The following is a 19,628-nucleotide window of genomic DNA, read 5'->3' as shown; positions in this document are numbered from 1 at the left end:
ACTACAACCAGGATCATAATTTTCTTCTTGGCAGACTGTACCACAGGGCTGTTAGCACAGATACCCTGTAGCAGTAATCCTTGAGTAATCAGAATTTCAAAGTACACTGATAGCCATTCAAAAATAATGGGATTATAACTGAAACTTTTATGAGGGGAGTGGTTAGACTCTTTAACACTTGAGTTACCAGCCTCATCTAGAACTTGAGGCAACCAGGAATTTTACGGATTTGTTTTCTACTCTTAACTGAAGAGAACAGCCAGATCCCTGTAGGTAGCAGATGGCTTGCCTCAGTATTCTCCACAAAGAAACTTAGGCTTTTCAGTTATGTTAAGGCCTCTCACTGCTATTGTTACTATTGTTAATTGAAACCATCAGGAAAAAGAGCAAAACAATATTCTTCATGTCTATTGTTATGAGAAAAACATCTCTCTCTCTCTCTCTCTCTCTCTCTTTTTGTCCTGGGAGGTACAGCTCTAACTCTCCACATTCCTTCAGAAAGAAAAACTACCAGCCCTGGCTGGTGTGGCTCAGTGGATTGAGTGCTGGCCTGCAAACCAAAAGGTTGTTGCAGGTTGGATTCCTAGTCAGGGCACATGCCTGCGTTGCAGGCCAGGTCCCCAATAAGGGGCGCATGAGAGGCAACCACACATTGATGTTTCTCTCCTCTTTCTCCTTCCCTTCCCTCTTTCTACAAATAAATAAATAGAATCTTAAAAAAATAATTACCAACATTTGTATGTACTTTGTAGTTTATGGAACACTGTAATAACAGCTGTTATTTCAGTGGGTCCTTGGCAGTCCTCTGTGATGGGTGAGTGAAGTTTTTATCATACCTCTGGTGCAGATAAGGAAATCGAGGCTGGAACAGGCAGCCTTCCTCGATCAGGATTACATGGCTAAGTGTGGGTCCGAGCTGGACAGAACCTGACGTTTCTGACTCTTTATCTAGTGCTCTTTTTTACTAGAAAGCTAGTCAGAGATTGCCGATAGCTCAGGGACGCCATGTTTCCCTGTAGCCCTGTTTCCCTGTAGCCCTTTCTTGTTGGTCCTCTGTGCCCAGACCCTCTTTTCTCTTTCTTTAGGCTTGGTTCTCTCATGATGGCTCCACAGCAGTCAGATCTTCCCTGGGAGGCTGCACTGTCACTCATCTTCTAAGCCTGGACAGAAACCTAGTTCTTCTGCAGAGTTCACCAAACTGTCAAGCCAGTGTCCCCTTCAAACTGCCCTAGACTCAACCCAGAGCTGAGGGTGTCCGACCACTTGTGGCTTTCCTCCATTCCCACCTTAGATTCTAGAGTTTTTCTGTCTCATTCGTTCTGTCCACAAGTCTTTGACCTACCAGGTGCCAGGCATTGTATTAAATGTTGGGGAAATGAATAGGAAAACTGGGAGATGGATGTTAATCAGAGGAGTGCATTCCCGTGACATTACAACTGCCTGAGTCCTCTGAAGGGAGGACGCCATGGTGTCATGTATCTCTAAAAATTCATCACCACCAGCCTTAACTGGACACATACACCATGGAAATCCTGCTTTGCCCCTCCAGTAAACACTGCGTCCATTTCCAGGACCCCTCATACTCCTACCCACATGAAGATAAACAAATCCTGGTTTATATTTTTCTGGTGCTAATACAGATAAGCATTGTACTTAAGGTAGTTTAAAAAACGAGGTGGAGAATGAGGAAGTTCATTTGCCCCTTCCCTGTGAAGCAAGACCAAATTGTGTAAATTCAAACTATCCACTTCCAAGTGTCACTTCCCATTGGGAAGTTGAGCTCTTTCTTAGGTTGGCTCACATCGCCCCCTAGTCCTGCCTAGAAGTAACTCTGTGGGATGCTCTTGAACTCTGGGAGGTGTGGAAGCCAGGTGCCCTACAATTCAGTTCTGAATCACCTTGCTGCCCCTCCCCACAGTGGTTCTGAACGACTAGGGGAGGGGCATGTATGAAAATTATATGGGGAACTATTTTCAAACTGTACTTTTGAAATTAGCTTTTCCCTGGGTGTAAATCCTAAGTGTATCTTTCTGGGTCCCACCACAGATTTACTAAATTAACCCCCAAATATGAGGCCTGGGTAGCCATGACTTGCAAAGCCCCCTGGGTGATTCTGATTCATGCCCAGGGTTGAAAACTGCTCTTATAGTGGTAAGATTTCTGATGGTCCTGTGACTATTATTTTCTTACAAACAGGCATCAGTGAAAATATCTGAAGGATGACTCACATGGCTATATTGGCAATCCATCCTTGGAGAAATGGAATCGTTGTGAAAAGAATTGGATGGAATTGACCATTATTTGATTTAATCATATATTTGCAACAAAACCCATTTTATTATACTTTATGCTACTAAATATAGTTGGCTTGGTGAAAAATAAAATCTGGATCATCTGCTTGCTTTCTGAAGCTTGTCTTCTCTCATTGGAGTTTTAGTTCAGTAATTAATCTAGAAAACTCTAAATGCCCATTCCTACAGGCATTGGGACATATGCAAAAAAAAATAAGACATGGCTGTAACTTCAGAGAGATCCCAGGATAGTAGGGAGGATAGATTTGTTTAAAAAATTTAAGGTATACGTCTTACAGATGCATGTTAATCCTCACATTGAAAATGTTTTTCTTTTTTTTTTAAAGATTTTATTTATTTTTAGAGAGAGGGGAATGGAGGGAGAAAGAGAGGGAGAGAAACATCAATGTGTGGTTGCCTCTTGTGCACCCCCTACTGGAGAACAGGCCTGCAACCCAGGCATGTGTCCTGATTGGGAATGGAACTGTGGTGGCCTTTTTTTGGTTTGCAGGCCCATGCTCAGTCCACTGAGCCATACCAGTCAGGGCACAAATGATGTTTTTCATACCTGGTTTTTATTCAGTTGCTTTTTACTGAAAAGCAAAAAGTTGGTTTTTATTAAAAATATGTATGTTTATACTAAAATCCCACTATGTTACAGAAAATCTAATGTAAAACTTAACCCCTTGCAAGTTAATCATTATTGCGGACTTAAAAAACTATTTTTAGTTAAAAGTAATGCCCTGGGTATAGCAGAAAATCTCAGCTTCAGACCCCAGACCTGCTACTCTTTGTGTGCATTTGGACAAGCTACTTAGCCTGATAATCTGTTTCCTCACCTATAAAATGGTTATAGTACCTGACAGCATTGTTGTGAGGATTAAAAAAGAAACCAGGCATGTGAAACAACCTAGCTCTATCCCATATACCAGGCCCAACATGTAGTAAATGTCCTTTTGTTTTTCTATCCCTTTAGGGAGAAAATAACATTTTGAGAAAATAGGAAATTGGCCCCTTGAGCTATACCTTCAACTGATTATATGGATAAAGAGAAAAATTCTAATAATGGTTTGCTTTGATCAGGGTTTCTTGACAGTGCATTATTGCTACTTGGTCCAGGTAAATCTTTGTTGTGGGGGGCAGTCCTGTGTATTGTAGCATTTTTGGCATCATCCCTGGCCGTCATCTGCTGGATGCTAGTAGCAGCCTCAAGCTGTAACAACCAGGCATTGCCAAATGTCCCCTGGTGTGGGGAAGCGAAGTTGGCCTGGTTGAGAGGCCCAGGCCTAGACCATTCTCTCTCTGTTCTGTATGGTGAATCTATCCCTCTGCCTCTTAAGAAGCATTTACAAATTTTCACTATTGGTCAGAGAAGTACAAAGTACTAACACTGTGGCTGTTCCATATTTTACCAGAGTAGTGGGAATGGCAAAGATAGAAAAGTATTGGTGAGAATGTGGAGCAACCTGAAATCCCACACTACCTCAGGAATATAAATTGGTACAGCTGCTTTGGAAAACTGTTGGGCATTGTCTACTTAAGCTGAACATGTGTTTACTCTGTGATGAAACATATTTACTCCTAAGTATGTGTGTATCAGAAATGTGGTCATGTGCTCATGAAAGACATGTACTAAAATATTTGTTGCAGCAGTATTTATAATAATCCCCAGAGACTGCCTAAATGCTCATCAACAGTAGAATGAATATGCTTTATTAGAGCAATGGATTACTATGCAGCAATAAAAATGTGTGATCTATTTACGCTACACAGAAAAATAAGGATAACACTTGAATCCAGTTGCAGAAGAGTGAATGGCATATTTTTCTATTTATGTAAAGCGGTTAAACCAATCTGTACTCTTAAAGGTTAGAATAGCAGTTACCTTCTGGGGTAGTTATTGAAAGGGAGGCACAAGGCAGGGGAGGCACTAAAATTCTGTCAAAATAACAGGTGTGTTGTCTATTTTCTAGACTGGATCTTAATGGGTGATTCTAGAGGTAGAACGATGTGGCATATTATTAAGTACTTTGAAGGCAAACTGAACTGTTACTTGAAGATTGGGAATGTTAGTGATCTTTACCCTTCAAATGTTAAATATTTAGGACTTTTCCTCCATTGGGGTTCTCATTTTACTATGGAATTTAGTTCTAGCCAACCTTGCAGGAATATATCTGTGAATAATGATAATTTCTGACAATGTGAATATCAGAATAAATTTGTGAGAGTTATTTGTGAGGGTTACTGAACCTATTGTTTTTAGTAATGAAAACCACTAAAATATTTTTTTAATTTATTGATTTCAGAAAGAGAGGAATGGAGGGGGAGAGATAGAAACATTTGTTTGTTGTTTCACTTATGCATTCTTTGGTTGCTTGTTGTATGTGTCCTGACCAGAGATCAAACCTGCAACCGTGGCGTTTTGGGATGATGCTCTAACCAACAGAGGTACCAGGCCAGGGCTTAAAGTAATTTTTGTTTATAAGGAAACAATTGTGTTGCCAAGCATTCTAAGGTACTACTAAAACTAACAGGTTACACAGTTTTGCAAAAAATTTCTTTCTTGGGAATGCCAATTAATTAAATTCCATTCCCCAGTACTGATTTATTCTGGTTTATTTAAAACATGGAGCCTTGGCTTGGCTGGTGTGGCTCAGTGAATTGAGCAAGGGCCTGTGAAGCAAAGGGTCGCTGGTTCAATTCCCAGTCAGAGCACATGCCTGGGTTGCAGGCCAGGTTCCCAGTAGGGGACATATCAGAGGCAACCACACATTGATGTTTCTCTCCCACTCTTTCTTCTTCCCTTCCCCTCTCTCTAAAAGTAAATAAATAAAATATTTAAAAAAATGGGTCCTAGTAGGTGCTTTAAAATACTAGTTATATCAAGCTCATGTTAATAAAGCAGATTTCCTATTCAACCATGGAATATCACTTGAATTGTTATTGTTAGTATTTTATTTTAATTTTTGCAAAGTTTAGTGAAGGTTCAACTGTTTGTTTAAAGATATTTGCTATTACTTTTATTAAATAAAATAAGGCTATTGTGTTTGAAATATACACCAGGTGAGAATGGCCCAAATAATGCAGTTTGCTTTCTCAAAATTTTCTTTGCAACTTAAAATTCACCCCTAGGGGGTACTGTTGTATTGAAAGTTTAAATCTGCTTTGAAGAACCATTTTTAGGTTTTTATTAAAAATATGTATGTTTATACTGAAATCCCACTACGTTACAGAAAATGACCTAGTAACCACTTAGTAGAAGTTGAAATGTTTTAACTTAGAACTGGTACTATTTCATAAACAGTAAAAGTCAGGATATAAGCGTAATAGTATTTGCATTTCTGAAAATTTGACAAAATACAATATATTTTTCATCATCATTTCAGTGTGAAAATTCCAAGTTAGAAATAAGCAGTATTTTAGAATATATTTAGGAATCCTTTCTTTAAATGAAAATGTAGTATCATAGGTAACTTAGTAATAGATATTCAGATTCACATCATTGGTACACGAGGCATTTGAAAATTGTTTTGTTTTGGTGTCTTCTGTGATTCAACAGCTGTGTTGTTGAAGACCTACTGTGTGCGAAGTAGTCTTTATAGTCTGGTGGGGAGAGGTACATAAATTACCTCATAGTCTGCCTTTCTTTAGAATTAAGGGCCGTATATACTGGAATAAAGAGATTAATTCCAGCTAAAGGGGCTCTATGGAGTAGGTAGGGTTTTTGCTAGGCCTTTCTGTAGAAGCCACAGAACTCTGCATTCTAAACAATATAGGGTGGCGCAAAAGTAGGCTTACAGTTGTTTGTATCGAAAATAATACAATAATAAATAATAATACAAGAATAACTTTTTGTGTACTCACAACTGTAAACCTACCTTTGCCCCACCCTGTAGTTAAAAGTAAAGGAGGTTTGGTTTCTTGAGTCTTCCTTCTTACTATTGAATGCTTGGTGTTCATTTAAAGTAACCATTCCTGTGCTTTCCTTCTCAAAACTGTGTCTCGATGATTAAGGTATTAAATAGAGAAGTGCCAGTGACTTGACCAGTGAAGTGTTTACAAGCACCGTCATCATCATCGTTATGACTGTTGTGGTTCGTGTTGTGCTGAGGAGCGTACCTGTACATGGCAATGAGTTCTAGGGATGCTTTTACACATAATGTTTTTATACATCCAGTTTCTTGTTTAACTGAAAGTTTAGGTCAAGTTATAGTCAAACTTATTTTCTTCCTTTGGTAAGGTTTGTTTTGATCATTATTTACATATTGGGTTAAAGTGATTTTTTAAAAAATAAAAAATAAATAAATGTGTTGTAAGGAGAAAAAAATTAAAAAATGAAAGCATTAGCTAAATATCTAGCCTACTTAGAATACTGGGAAGAAGAGAACAATTGAATCTGTTAAACGAACCAAGTAGCCTGGTAAGATTATTTATATTTTCCAGGGTCTTTGAGGAGATCATTGTTAGACTTAACATTAAAACATTCCCTTCTTTGCAAGTGCCATAATGAAGGCATTTTATTTTATTATTAATTTTTTTCTTTAGTGGGTTCTAGAGAGAGGGGAAGGGAGGGAGAAAGAGAAGGAGAGAAACAATGTTGTGAGAGAGAAAAGCAATATTGATTGATTGTCTCTTATATGCACCTAGACTGGGGACTGAATCCACAATCCAGGTATGTGTCCTGTCCGGGAATCAAACCTGTAACCTTTCAGTTTGCCATCAAAACCCAAGTGACTGAACCACATTGGCCAGGATACATTTTATCTGTTAAAAAGTGTCTGGAGAGTGATTTTGATCATTTGGTTTTTGTTAAGCACCTTACAGTTTGAGTGATTCTATTCCAAACTGGTAGTCGACTCTCTAACACATAGAGCAATTTAACCTAGTAATTAGTCTGGACTCTTCTTTCTTTTATCATTATTGTGCCATCATTGTTCCACCAAAGTCCTGAGATGCTGCCATACTGAACGTTTATGGAGTACTTGCTGTGGGGAGCTTTGTACCGAGAACTGAAGCTTAGTTTTTCTTTCCTCCAGAGGCTTACGGTTTAGTTTGGGGAACTGATACTAATACATGAAATAATGGAAGACAAAAATCATGTGCGTACATGTCTATGTACTCTGAAAGTTTAAAGTACAGAGAGTTTTGCTGTGGCTGGTGTGGCTCAGTGGATTGAACCAAAAGGTCTCTGGTTCCTTTCCCAGGCAGGGCACATGCCTGGGACGCGGGCCAAGTCCCCATTTGGGGACATGCGAGAGGCAACCAAGCAATGTTTCTCTTGCACATTGATGTTTCTTTCCCTTTTTCTCCCTCCTTTCCACTATCTCTAAGGAATAAATAAAATCCTTTTAAAAAAGTATAGTTTCTTCCTGTCGACTGTTCTTTAGGACAGATATCTCAGCGTAAACATCCTTGAATTTTATAAAGGTCTAAATAAATGTTTGGAATTTTATTATCTTAGTTGTTAAATCTAAGTCAGAAGCACATATCATGGTGTTAAAAATAATATATACAGGCCCTGGCCAGTGTAACTCAGTTGATTGGAGTGTTTGTTGTCCCATAACTGAAAGAGTGGTCAGGGCGCATACCTAGGTTGCAGGTTCAGTCGTGGGTGTGGGTGCATACAAGTGGCAACCAATTGATGATTCTCTCTCATGACAATATTTCTCTTTCCCTTCCCCTCTCTCTAAAAGCAATGAAAAAATGTTCTTGGGTAAGGAAATAAATAAGTAAATAAATAAGATTAAAAAATAAGATACGTGATCCATTGCTTATACCTTATCAGGGCATATTTTCTCATGAGCCTGTTTTTTCAAAAGTGGGTGAACTTCCTTCACCCTCACCTTAATCATATAAGGAATATACTCTTTACAGGTAAATGAGAAACATAGACAAATGTAATAAAGCCTCATGACTTAAAGACAGTGTTCATATTTGGGTATTCTTTCCATTCTTTTTACCACATGTATACTTTTTTCTGTATAAGTATATATACTCAAGTGTGTAAGCGAAATTGATATAGAGTGTATACGTCTTTCATATCCTATTATTGTTTTTGGTTAACCTGTGTGTAGTATTTATTGTATAGTATATAACACAGCATTTCCTTATGTCATTATGTATTTTTGAAGGAATGGCATAATATTGTGTCATTGACATGCCTCAGGGTCACTCCATTCCCTTATTTTTGGACTGTTAGGGGTTCAAGTCTTCATAATTGTGCAAAGAAGGATGCAAAGCATCTTTATGTAACTCTTTGGCCAAATCTAATTATTTTCATAAAGCAGAGTTTTAGAAGTACAGTCCAGTGTAAGGAAAAGGTTGTGAACATTTTCAACATTGCAGATAGCATAATGTGAATGCCAGCCTGCTTTGTGGAAAGACATGATCTGTTTGCACTAGCAGTGAACACAAATCCAATGGCATCTTGCCTCACCAGCATTGAATAAGATGGAAAAAGTCTTCTTGTTTTGTTAATCTGGTAGATGGAAAATCACTTAATTACATTTTTTAATTTTTTAAAATTTATTTTTAATTTTTATTTGATTGTTGTTCATACTTAAACTTTTTTATTTATTAATGAGATTGAATAGTTTTTCAACAGTGTATTGGCCATTCATTCTTTCTTATATTCTTTGCTAATACATGAAATTTACAAAATTTTAGATTCTTTTTTCTTCCTACATAAGTGTTCTTAATATACTAAGATCATTTATCCTTCCTCCATCATAATATATGTTATGAATACATTCTTTTTTGAGGTTTGCATCTCTACTTGGTTTTGGTGTTTTCAGATGTACAAAAACATGATTTTGTATATTCACCCAAAATCTTCAGTGTTTTTCCTTGTGACTTCCTTTCTTAAAGTTTTTTGTTTTTTCAGGCTTAGAAAAATGTTTCCCTATTCCAAATTAGTCTGAACATATTCTTATGGTTTTTACAGAAAAACTTCATTTCATGACAGTATCTGTGTAGTGCTTCTTACTCTGTACCCAAACGTTCTTTAAGGCTTTATGTTTTAAATATCTGATAACTCAGATTTCTTCATTTTTTTTTTATATATTTTATTGATTATACCATTACAGTTGTTCTATTCCCCCCCTTCATTCCCCTCCACCCGCACACTTCCTCCCCCACCATTCTCCCCCCCTTAGTTTATAACCACGTGTCTCAAGTTCTTTAGATTATATATTTCCCCTACTATTCTTGCCCTCCCCCTATCTATTTTCTACCTACCGTCTATGCTATTTTCTGTACCTTCTCCCCTCTTCTCCTCCTCCCACTCTCCTGTTACTAAACCTCCATGTGTTCTTTATTTCTATGGTTCCACTCCAGATTTAGCTGTCCTCTTGGTTTGCTTTTGTTTTAGGTGTGGTTGTTAATAACTGTGAGTCTGCTGTCCTTTCACTGTTCATATTTTTCATCTTGTTTTTCTTAGATAAGTCCCTTTAACATTTCATGTAATAAGGGCTTGGTGATGATGAACTCCTTGAACTTGACCTTATCTGAGAAGCACTTTATCTGTCCTTCCATTCTAAATGAAAGTTTTGCTGGATAGAGCAATCTTGGCTGTAGGTCTTTGGATTTCATGACTTGGAATACTTCTTTCCAGCCCCTTCTTGCCTGTAAAGTCTCTTTTGAGAAATCCGCTGACAGTCTGATGGGTACTCCTTTGTAGGTGACTGTCCCCTTATCTCTTGCTGTTTCTAGAATTCTCTCCTTCATTTTCATCTTGGCTAATGTAATTATGATGTGCCTTGGTGTGTTTCTTCTTGGGTCCAGCTTCTTTGGGACTCTCTGAGCTTCCTGGATTTCCTGGAAGTCTATTTCCTTTGCCAGACTGGGGAAGTTCTCCTTTATTATTTGTTCAAATAAGTTTTCCACTCGTGGCTGTTCCTATTCCCTTTCTGGTACCCCAATAATTCTCATGTTGTAGTGTTTAAAGATGTCCTGAAGGTTTGTTCCCAAGCCTCTTCTAATTTTTTTTGAATTCTCATTTCTTCATTCTTTTTTGGTTGATTGTTTCTTTCTTCCTTCTGGTCCACTCCCTTGATTTGAGTCCCAGTGTCCTTTCCATCACTATTGGTTTCCTGTGCATTTCCCTTCATTTCAATCAGTTTAGCCTTCATATGTTCCTCTAGTTTGTGACTAAAATCAACCAATTCTGTGAGTATCCTGATCACCAGTGTTTTGAACTGTGCATCTGAAAGGTTGGTTATTTCTTGGTCACTTAGAATTATAGGCTCTGGGGCTTTGAGCTGTTCTTGAGTCATAATGTTTGGTCTGTTTGCACCTTTTATGTATGAGGGGCGGAGCCTTAGGTATTCACCAGGGCCAGGAGACCCAGTTGCTGGGTTGTGACTCTGTATGTGGGGGCAGGGTCAGAGAGGGGAAAAAAAATGGTGCTTTGCTCCGCTCTGCTCCACTCTGCTCTTTCTCAGAGCTCTCTCTGTCCCCTCTGCGGCTTCCCCCAAGCACATTGGGCCCCTCTGGTGCTGGTTCCTGGGTATGTGGGCCCGTGTACTCTCCAGGACCCTGTGGGTCTCTCTAACAAACTCTCTGTGAGCCTGGGAGCCTCTCCCGGCCCCTCTACCCGGAGAAAGTCTTTCCAGTTGGTGCTTTCAGGCTCTAATTCCTGTCGCTGGGGCCCTGAGCGGTCTGTCTTACTGTTCGCTCCGCTTGGTTTATCTGCTTGCGAAGGTGTGACTGCAGTCAGCCAGCCGCCCTGCGCCCTCACTGGGTTTGACCCTCGCCACCCCACGCCTGGGATCCACCAACCACCTCCACCTCTGCTCCTGGGTTGGTCTGACCGGACTATCTTTCCAGCCTGACCCCTTTCCCCCGCTGAGTCCACCCCTCTTACTGGTCTGGCTGAGTGGTTTGTTGTTGTCGGAGTTCCGTACAGTTCAGTTTTTACTGTTTTGGCTGCATTTTTGTTACTAAAACTTTGCTGTCTTTAAATTTAGTTGTGGGAGGGGGCACAGTGTTTCCACCTATGCCTCCATCTTGGCCAGAAGTAGAAGTTTTAATCTTACTGATTTCATTTAACAGGTATTTATTAATGGCCTACCACATGCCAGGCTTATGCCTAACTGACCTTGCAAAGGTAAAGAAGGCGTAGCCTTTGCTCTGAAAGCCTAGACTGGGTTAGAAGCATGTGTGTGAAACAGTGGTGGCACAGAGCAGGAGTGACAAGGTGGAAGAACGGGGTCCCACAGGACAAGACAGGTGTATGCTAAGTCTTGAGGAAGAATGGGTGGTTTGCTGGGTAGATAGGCTGGAGAAGTCTTTCACAAAAGAGAGAACATGCATGAAGAAGTGAGGTAATGTGATTTTTAAGAGTAACTTTTAGTATTGTAAGTACGTGTGCTTGAAGCATTAGGTGTAAGATGTGAGGAGTGAGGATGGACCAGCTGCGGGTTGCCGTGGGTGGTGACTGTACTTCGGAGTCCAGCCCTTGTAGCTGCCTGCCCTCTATCTAGCACAGGGCTTCTTAGACTGTCTAAGAAGGCAGGTTCCCCCTGACCAGGTTCCCCCTCACCTTCTTCACTGCAGACTGGTACTTGTAAAATGCAACAAAACTTACTAAGTAGAACGATGAAAAAACACAACCTTTAATTTTTTTAAAATTATGTTTGGGAGACAAAATTACTCTGTCACATTGCTGTGAAGGTTTTTAAATGTTCAGTCCGTTGTGGATAGTGGCAACCAGTTCTGAACTTTTGGTGGACTATACTCAGGAGCACCACACTAGCATCCCAGATCAGTGGGAAGGTCATGACCGGGGGCTGGGAATTTTGCCATGGATCATTCCAGCAAGTCAAGGGATACCCGTGGGATTGTGTCTACACAGATGATTTCCTCTTAGAGGCTGAACCACATTGGAAGTGATACTGAGTCATGAGAGGGAGGGTTACTAAATATTTTACACATATCTTTACAATGGTATATTTGAATCTGGTTTAATCATAGTATCTTAAAAAGAAAACCTTCTCAACGTGAGTGTATAATGAAGTATTTTAAGGCAGGGAAATTTTTCCCTCCCAGATGAAAGCAATGGTTCTTAACCTTGGCTGTATATTATAAAAGAATCACCTGGGACTTTAAATTTTTAAAAAGATCCTGGTGCTGGGTCCCACCCACTCAGGTCAGTTTGGGGTGCAAGCTCAGCATCAGAATTTTTAACAGCTCTGTGTTGATTCCAGTGTGCTGCCAATTGTCATCCGTACAGGATATGCCAATGGCGCCTAATGTTTTCTGAGTGAGAGTTTAGGTCAAAGAACATAGCGTAGTGATTGTACTCCAAAACTGTTAGTTGAGTTTGAATCTGACACTTAAAGATGGCATGACTGTTATGTAAGTGCAATAATCTTGTATACACTAGATGCTATAAGTTTTCTTCCTACCCTCCCGCCAAATACCATTAGGTATTTAAATTGTAATTGATGGTATATGTATCTGCCAATATAGCTTATTTACTATGTAGCATTAAATACCCTTATAAATTAAATCTGGTAAAATCTTGATTTTTTTCTGTTGCCTACTTTACCAGCTGCTATCCCAGTGACTACTATTATTATTGCAACAGGATGGCCACAGTATTTAGGTGCCATATGAATCTCCAGATAAGATTTGGTTAGAACAACTTGCCATGAATGGGCCTATTACCCCAATGCAACTATTGCTGAATTTTTAATGTATGACCCCCTTTAAATTATATATTTAAATCTTATTTTGGGGCATTAAAATTAGGTCTTGGTGTACAAAATAGAATACCCCTTGATATTTTCTAAATCTCCAAATAAGCATGTAATAATATAAATATGGAAACACTTCCTGTAGTGAATTTTATTAGTCTGTTTATGGTACCCAAAGTCTACAAAGATAAAAACTACTCTCCCCTTTTTGCTAGTGTGTTCTTCATGTGCTGGAGACTCTGAACATTCAGTGATTCATTCAGTGAACAGCTGCTTTTGGGTACCTGCTTGCTGTGCTAAGTATCGGGGATGCAAATTTAAAGCCCTAAATCCAGTCCTTCCAATAAGGAACAATGTGGTAGCTTGTTCCTTGCCATGCTTGTAATACATAGTTGGAACGGCTTTCATTTCTCCCTTCCCAGTTTTCTAGAAAGTTGTAATACTAGGGGAACAAATCACACTAAAGGTAGTTCTCCCAACTATTTGGGGGGCCATGGGCCAGTCATTTAATCCCTCTGAGTTTAAGTTTCTTCTACTGTGAAAAGGTGCTACTGTCCATGTAAGTTCTGAGGCTTATGAAATTTATGTAACATTAACAGCAGAAATTTAAGTATGCAAATGAAATGTAAATAGACATTTTAAAACAATTTTAAAAATAAAGAAAGCCTTACAAAATATATCTCGTATATGTACCATAGCAAAACACATTGGGTTTCTGAAACCCCAAAGCGTAGTTATGGTAGAGTTAAATTCCATGGAAGTTTGCTTCCATGATGGATTTTTTACTTTTTACTCAGCTTCTGAAAAAGAAACTTCCTGGGTTTTCTTTTTCCTCCTACGGTTTTGCAGTGGCAGGGCTGCTTCCTGTCAAGAGCAGCTCCGCTGAGGCCCCTCCATACAGACTCTCCACCTCCTCTTTCTCTTTCTTTCAAACACTTAATACATTTAGAGGCTGATCTTGTGCAGAAAATATCTCTGACATTTGCAGAGCCCCGGGGATTCAGTGCGCATGCTCGCGCGCGCTCCCGCCGGGAAGAGGAAGTTCGTTTACATACGAGTCATACCACGCATAGCCAGCATGTCAGCGCAGTGAACTTGCAGCGGGCTGCGAGGGACGCCAGCGGGGCTTTGTCCTAGGAAATGTGCTTCGAGCTTTTCTGTCTCATTCCTTTTTTATTTCCAGGAAAGACTTGTAAAGACTTCTGAAACGATTTCTTAATGCTCCACTGAGGATACAAAAAGTATACTGTCTACAACTAAACCCTTGAAGGGTTTTGTGTGTTCAATTTTTTTGCTTGCGTGGTTTTTTTTTAACTTTTACATACTTTGTTTTGCTCTTTTGAGGCCGGGCCTCCGTCTTGGTGAAGTTTAAGAGAAGAGCCAGGAGCTACTCAGCAATAATTGATTTTTGAAACGTACTCTTTTGGGGGCAAAAGCAAAGAGCTGGTTTTCTGTGCTAGCCCAATAAATGCTATTTATGAAGATGGACCTGTTGAACTACCAGTACTTGGACAAGATGAACAACAATATCGGCATTCTGTGCTATGAAGGTAGAGGTTCTGTTCTAGAAATCGCTATCCTATTACTTTTATCAAGATCAATTCTGTAGGGTTCTGAATGTCTTCTGTGCTTTCTGTTCTGTTATGGGGAGTTTAGGGTACTTTGAAAGGGGCTTGTTATTCTGTACTTTTTTCACTTTTAAAGTTTGTTCTTTTATATCTTAGTCTTCCGGGGTACAGTGGGGGGAGGGGTGGGGGTGGGGAGGAGGTGAAATGTAAACTGTTAAAAGTTTGCCTAAGGCTAGTAATGTACTAACTCTTCAGATTTTTAACTCTTTAAAAATGTATTTTTTACATACATTGGTGTTTTCTTTAGGGAATGAATTTTTAGGACCTAGGTAAAAGTTAAATGTGTGGGGATTTTTTTGTTGTTGTTTTGCATTGATACTTGTTTTAAACATACACCATCTACAGTATTTGTGTTGTATTCCAGCGGCGCTTTGGGTTTTCATGTAGAGGGGAACAGAAAGTTACAGCGAGTTTTTGTTTTTGAGACCGATTGTCCCAAACAATGAAGAATTTTCCTATTCATTTTGGGGGACTGGAAGGGCACTCATGTCATAGAATACAGACTGGCTCTTTGTCTCATTTCCCATTTCCTGTACAGCTCCAAGAGAGCTCTGACATTGAAGGATGTTCCCTTCCACACTCTGGCCCTTTGTGATTGCACAACACAGTAAGGAGAAAGCTGGGGGGGAAAAAAGCTCTGAATTCTTACTGTTTATTACCACTTACTAAACCATGAGGTGTTTCCCCAGTGTGTTGTAGTATTTCAAGCTGTCTCTGCAGGTAGTAAGAAGAGAAAAAGTGATTTCTTAATCTATTGGAACATTATCTACGTGCGATATGAAAAAGTGGTAATGGCCTGGATTTGAGTGGCCGGAGAGGCATCTCTGGGGGAATTCAGCTTGGCAGAGGGAGTGTTTTTTGTTGTAACGACATACAAATCTAGGAGACATCTCTTTTCTAATTCATCAGGAGTAGTTTCCATGTTTTCTCTTATAATGAACGGAACATTTCTCTTGAAGAAGAAAACATTGAAGAAACTTGTGAGAGTGAGCCAATCTACTTGTACTTTACAAGTAAAAAATCTCAGGCCTGTTGCCTAATCAGTTGAAAACTTATCCTTTCCCCTTCAAGGGGAAGAAAAAAGAATCTTATTCATGCTTTTTTTTTAACTCTGTGGATAAGGGTTTTACAATTAAGTTTTTTTTTTTAAAAAAGGACTCCCACCCCCACTTGTCCCACTAATGAGAATTTTAGTAAATTGCTTTCTTTGAATCTGCTGCAGTAAGTATCATCTTGCTTCTGAATTAACTCATTTAAAAGGCAGATTTTTTTCATAATAGTCTAAATAGCAACTGACTTGACTTGTTTCCTGTGAAATTAAGTTACTGCAGTTAGTGTTTTTAATTTTTTTAGGGAACAAGAAATAAAAAATTTTCAAGCAGTTTCTGTTTATCTTTGTCATCGAGTAATATGATATTTGCAAAACAAAATATAATGATCAGCTTAAGAAAGGGATATAAAGATTGTTCAGAAATTGACACCGTGTTAATTTTTTATGTCTCCGGTTGGTGGTGGTGAGGAAAAGTTTATGGAAAGCTGCTCCAGGTTGATTTGTTGTTCTGTAGTATGTAAAAATACGTGAGTAGTCTTTTAGCCTCCCTCCTTATTTGTGAGGAAGAAACTTTGATTTTGAAAGTCAAGTAGATATGTGGGATGATATGCTATATAGTCTGTTTGGTTTAAACATCTGCTGCTATTTTCCTTATTATGAAAGTTAACATTATTTTAACACCAAAAGAAATACACAGGATATGAAGAAAAAGCACAGCAAAATCTGAGTGGTATTTATGGTGGATTGTTTATGTCCTAGTGGTTTTCTCATTGCAAACACTGCACACATCTGCTCTGAACTCAGAGGGTGTTTTTAAGATGGGCATAAATCTTAGATGGAAATTTTTTAAAAGAAAAGTTGAAACAGTTACTGTTCCTTTAAACTCAGCACTTTAAGAATGTTTGTATTAAACAACTCAGCTCTCCAGCATTCCAGGGAGGTTATTTGGAAAGTGGAATGTACAGTTGGTAGACAGCGTTTGATTTCACTTAGGGCACAGGTGGGTTTCACCTCTCTTAGTATAAGACAATGCTGGTCAGGTGGCTCAGTTGGTTGGAGCATGGTCTCATACACCAAAAAGTTGGGATTCAGTCCCCAGTTAGGGGACACCTAGGCTGTGGGTTCTATCCCTGATTGGGGCACATACGGGAGGCAACTGATTGATGTTTCTGTCTCACATCTATGTCTCTCTTTTTCTCTTTCTCCTTTCCTCTCTCTCTCAAATCAATAAAACGTATCCCCAGGTGAGGATTTAAAACAGAAGAATAAGGTACAACTTTTCTGAATTTTTAGTTTAAAAAATTAAGATGTTGATGGTTATTCTTCTCTAGGTTAGTTATACCATATTCCTAGTGTTACACACCTCTCTACTCCACAAAATAAACTGCACCATCTTTCTTCAACCTCTCTAGCAACTTATACAGAAATGGGTCTTTTTAAGCCAATTGTCTTGCAGCTCGTACAATGTCTTCCTCAAATCCCACAGTGAAAGTGGACTCTGCAAGGCTTAGCTATGGACTCTGCTTGGTGACTCCTCTGGCACCCAACTTTCACCATAGTCCTTCAGAAGGACTTGAAAAGAGAATAAAAAGTTACTCCAGAAGTAACTGAAAAGAGAATTAAATAAATTAACTGCAAATAGTAGGTTTGGGGTGGGGGCCCCTTGGGGTAGGAGAAGATTGGCAAAAGGCAGAAAGAATGTAAGTCTGGCTAATTTCTGGGAACTAATTACCTTCATTGGTGATGAGCAAATTGCTAGAACTCTCTGCTTGTGTTAATGTGTCTTCGAAAATCTCATGGTCTATTGCTACAATTTTCAATAGTTAACCAGTTTATTATTCATCACATCACTGAATGTTCAAATTATACCCACTTGAATCCCAGTTTTACCTCCATCTCCATGAAGGGTTCTAGTCAAACCCCAGCCTTCCCGCCACCCCCCCCCCGCCCAAACTCTCCTCAGAATACTCCTCTAAGAGATTGAAAGCCTTCTGAAGGCACAGCATTGTCTTGGTCACCGCTGTATCTCTCAGTGCTGGCATGCATGGTGCCTCATACAATTCTCAGCAAGTGGCTGACTCAAAAAAAAAAAAATCAATCAATCAAAATCTTTTCAGTAGCAGCTGTAGTCGCTACTGTATAATTCAGCCTTGTTTATATACTATCTTGCATTCTCTAATTATCTAATTGTTTGCAGAGCCTTGGCATCACCTAATATATTTGCTTTGTTTTTGCCAAGGAAACTGAGGCCCAGGGAGATAAATTGTTCAGGTGTGTTAAGGAATTTTGTAACAATTGAATTGTGCTGAGAACCCAGTCAGTGGTTTTGATTGCTCCATGATTCTTTCATAGCATGCTGCCTCTCCAGAATTATTTAGTGGCTAGTCTTCTTAATTATTAGCTCCTTGATGTTAGAGACCCTGGGACCTTCAGAGTCCTAGCACAGGGATGTTTTGGATTACAGTTCACAGTTGAGCCTGTGTTGGACCCTTCATTGCTCTGAAGCCAGTTAGTTTCTGGTCTGGGTTTCCAGGCTGTTGTGATGTTAGGAAAGGCGGTAGGTAATGAGAACTCTAGGTGACCAGTCTCACTGGCATTTGCTCTCTTTGCTGCACTGGCACTTCTGTTTGCTTTACTTTTTTCCTGATTGTGCAGAGGAGGAGGCCCTCTGTAATGCCAGTTTACAAAGAATATTTCCCCAGGGGAGCAGGGAGCTGGTTAGACTGTGGACTTTTCTCAAGATGGCTGACGGTTATATTTGCATAATTACTTGGTGCTGAAAACTTAGGCCCTAATAAATGTGCTCATGGTTGGCTGTGGCTTTAAGCTGCTGTTAGTGATACTTTAATTATGGGTTAGGCGCCATTAGTGTGTAATTTGGTAGAAGAATTCTCCCTTTTTAATTTACTAGTGTGATTTATATTGGGAGAAAGTAAAAAAATCACATATTATGATCATCTGAAAGCTTAAGAAAAGAGTATTCTAAGTTCTTCACACTTGAGAGCTGCTCATTGTTTTAGAACATAATTGCCACTTACTTGGTCACAGGCTACATTTAAGTTAATTTTCTGGAACTAAAAGGAAAACACACAGGACAAGAGTTGTTGAGTGACTCTGCTAGGGGTGTGAGCAAGACTGGGTGACAGTTTTGTTTTCTGCCAGTCCAGCCATCAGCAGTTCAGTGGAGTCCTGGTTTCATTGTTCTTTGTCTCAGGAGCTCAGAGGCATCAGGAAACCTAGGAGCATTGGGCACTATGAAGGTGAAAAGGCCATCGAGCAGAGCCATTTTGTACCAGCCTCTGGTCCCCAGCCCTGCGTATCATGTGACCAGCTCTTGATCCAGGGGTGTATTCCAAGGTAGAACATCTGCAACTATTTTGCTGTGGAAATTCATTTTACTTGAGCTTTTTGTTTGTAGGAGAGAGGGAGGAAAGTGGGAGGGAGAAGAGGAGGCAGGGGCACAGAGGGAGAGATAGATACAGGGGAGGAGCCTGGTTAATAAAACAGGCCCAGGTGAGCCCAGGAGATCTCTTGAGACAGATCTGGCCAGTTAGTGTTTCTTCTAATTACAGTTTGTGAAGGGAAGGTGTGATTATACCCTCCTCTCTTCCAGCTTCCCACCCTTGTTCTCTATCTTCTTTTGGAAGGATTATTTTACTTGGCTGTTTACCTCTGGAGCCTGCACATGGCTTTGTTTGGGAAGGCAGATTTCTCTTCCTTCTTCCTTCCCTTCCCTATTGTCTGCATGGCCTTCTTCTCCTAGGGAGCTTAAATTCATTGCTGTGAAGTTTATTATTTTTTTAAACATGCCATAAGATGAAAAGAAATTCCCTCTGGGATTGTGAGGATGTTGCAGAAAACAGTTTTGTCATGAAGAAATTAGATCCAGATTTAGCACTTCTGCATGTACACAAATATATAAAACCAGTCTTACCAGGGATTGTTTTCTGGCTTTGTCTGT

At 39.5% G+C, this 19,628-nt stretch overlaps 1 protein-coding gene across 4 annotated transcripts in view; it reads left to right on the top strand.

The window, feature by feature from the left end:
- Positions 1-19,628, top strand: part of VGLL4 (vestigial like family member 4) — a 153,458-nt gene that overhangs the window by 56,719 nt on the left and 77,111 nt on the right. Inside the window, exon 1 of one of the 4 annotated variants that reach the window (XM_037050682.1) lies at positions 14,035-14,538. The exons of the other annotated variants lie outside the window; for them this stretch is intronic. Within the exon in view, the coding sequence (XP_036906577.1) occupies positions 14,457-14,538 (82 nt within the window). The 5' untranslated portion in view covers positions 14,035-14,456. Of the gene's footprint in view, positions 1-14,034; positions 14,539-19,628 lie in introns of those variants that run through there. 4 annotated transcript variants of the gene reach the window in all.

This window comes from Sturnira hondurensis, unplaced genomic scaffold (assembly GCF_014824575.4).
Source record: "Sturnira hondurensis isolate 20B ecotype Veracruz unplaced genomic scaffold, ASM1482457v3 Scaffold0000867, whole genome shotgun sequence".
NCBI lineage: Eukaryota > Metazoa > Chordata > Mammalia > Chiroptera > Phyllostomidae > Sturnira > Sturnira hondurensis.
The sequence above is the reverse complement of the archived record's forward strand: the minus strand, read 5'-3'. Positions and strand labels throughout refer to the sequence as shown.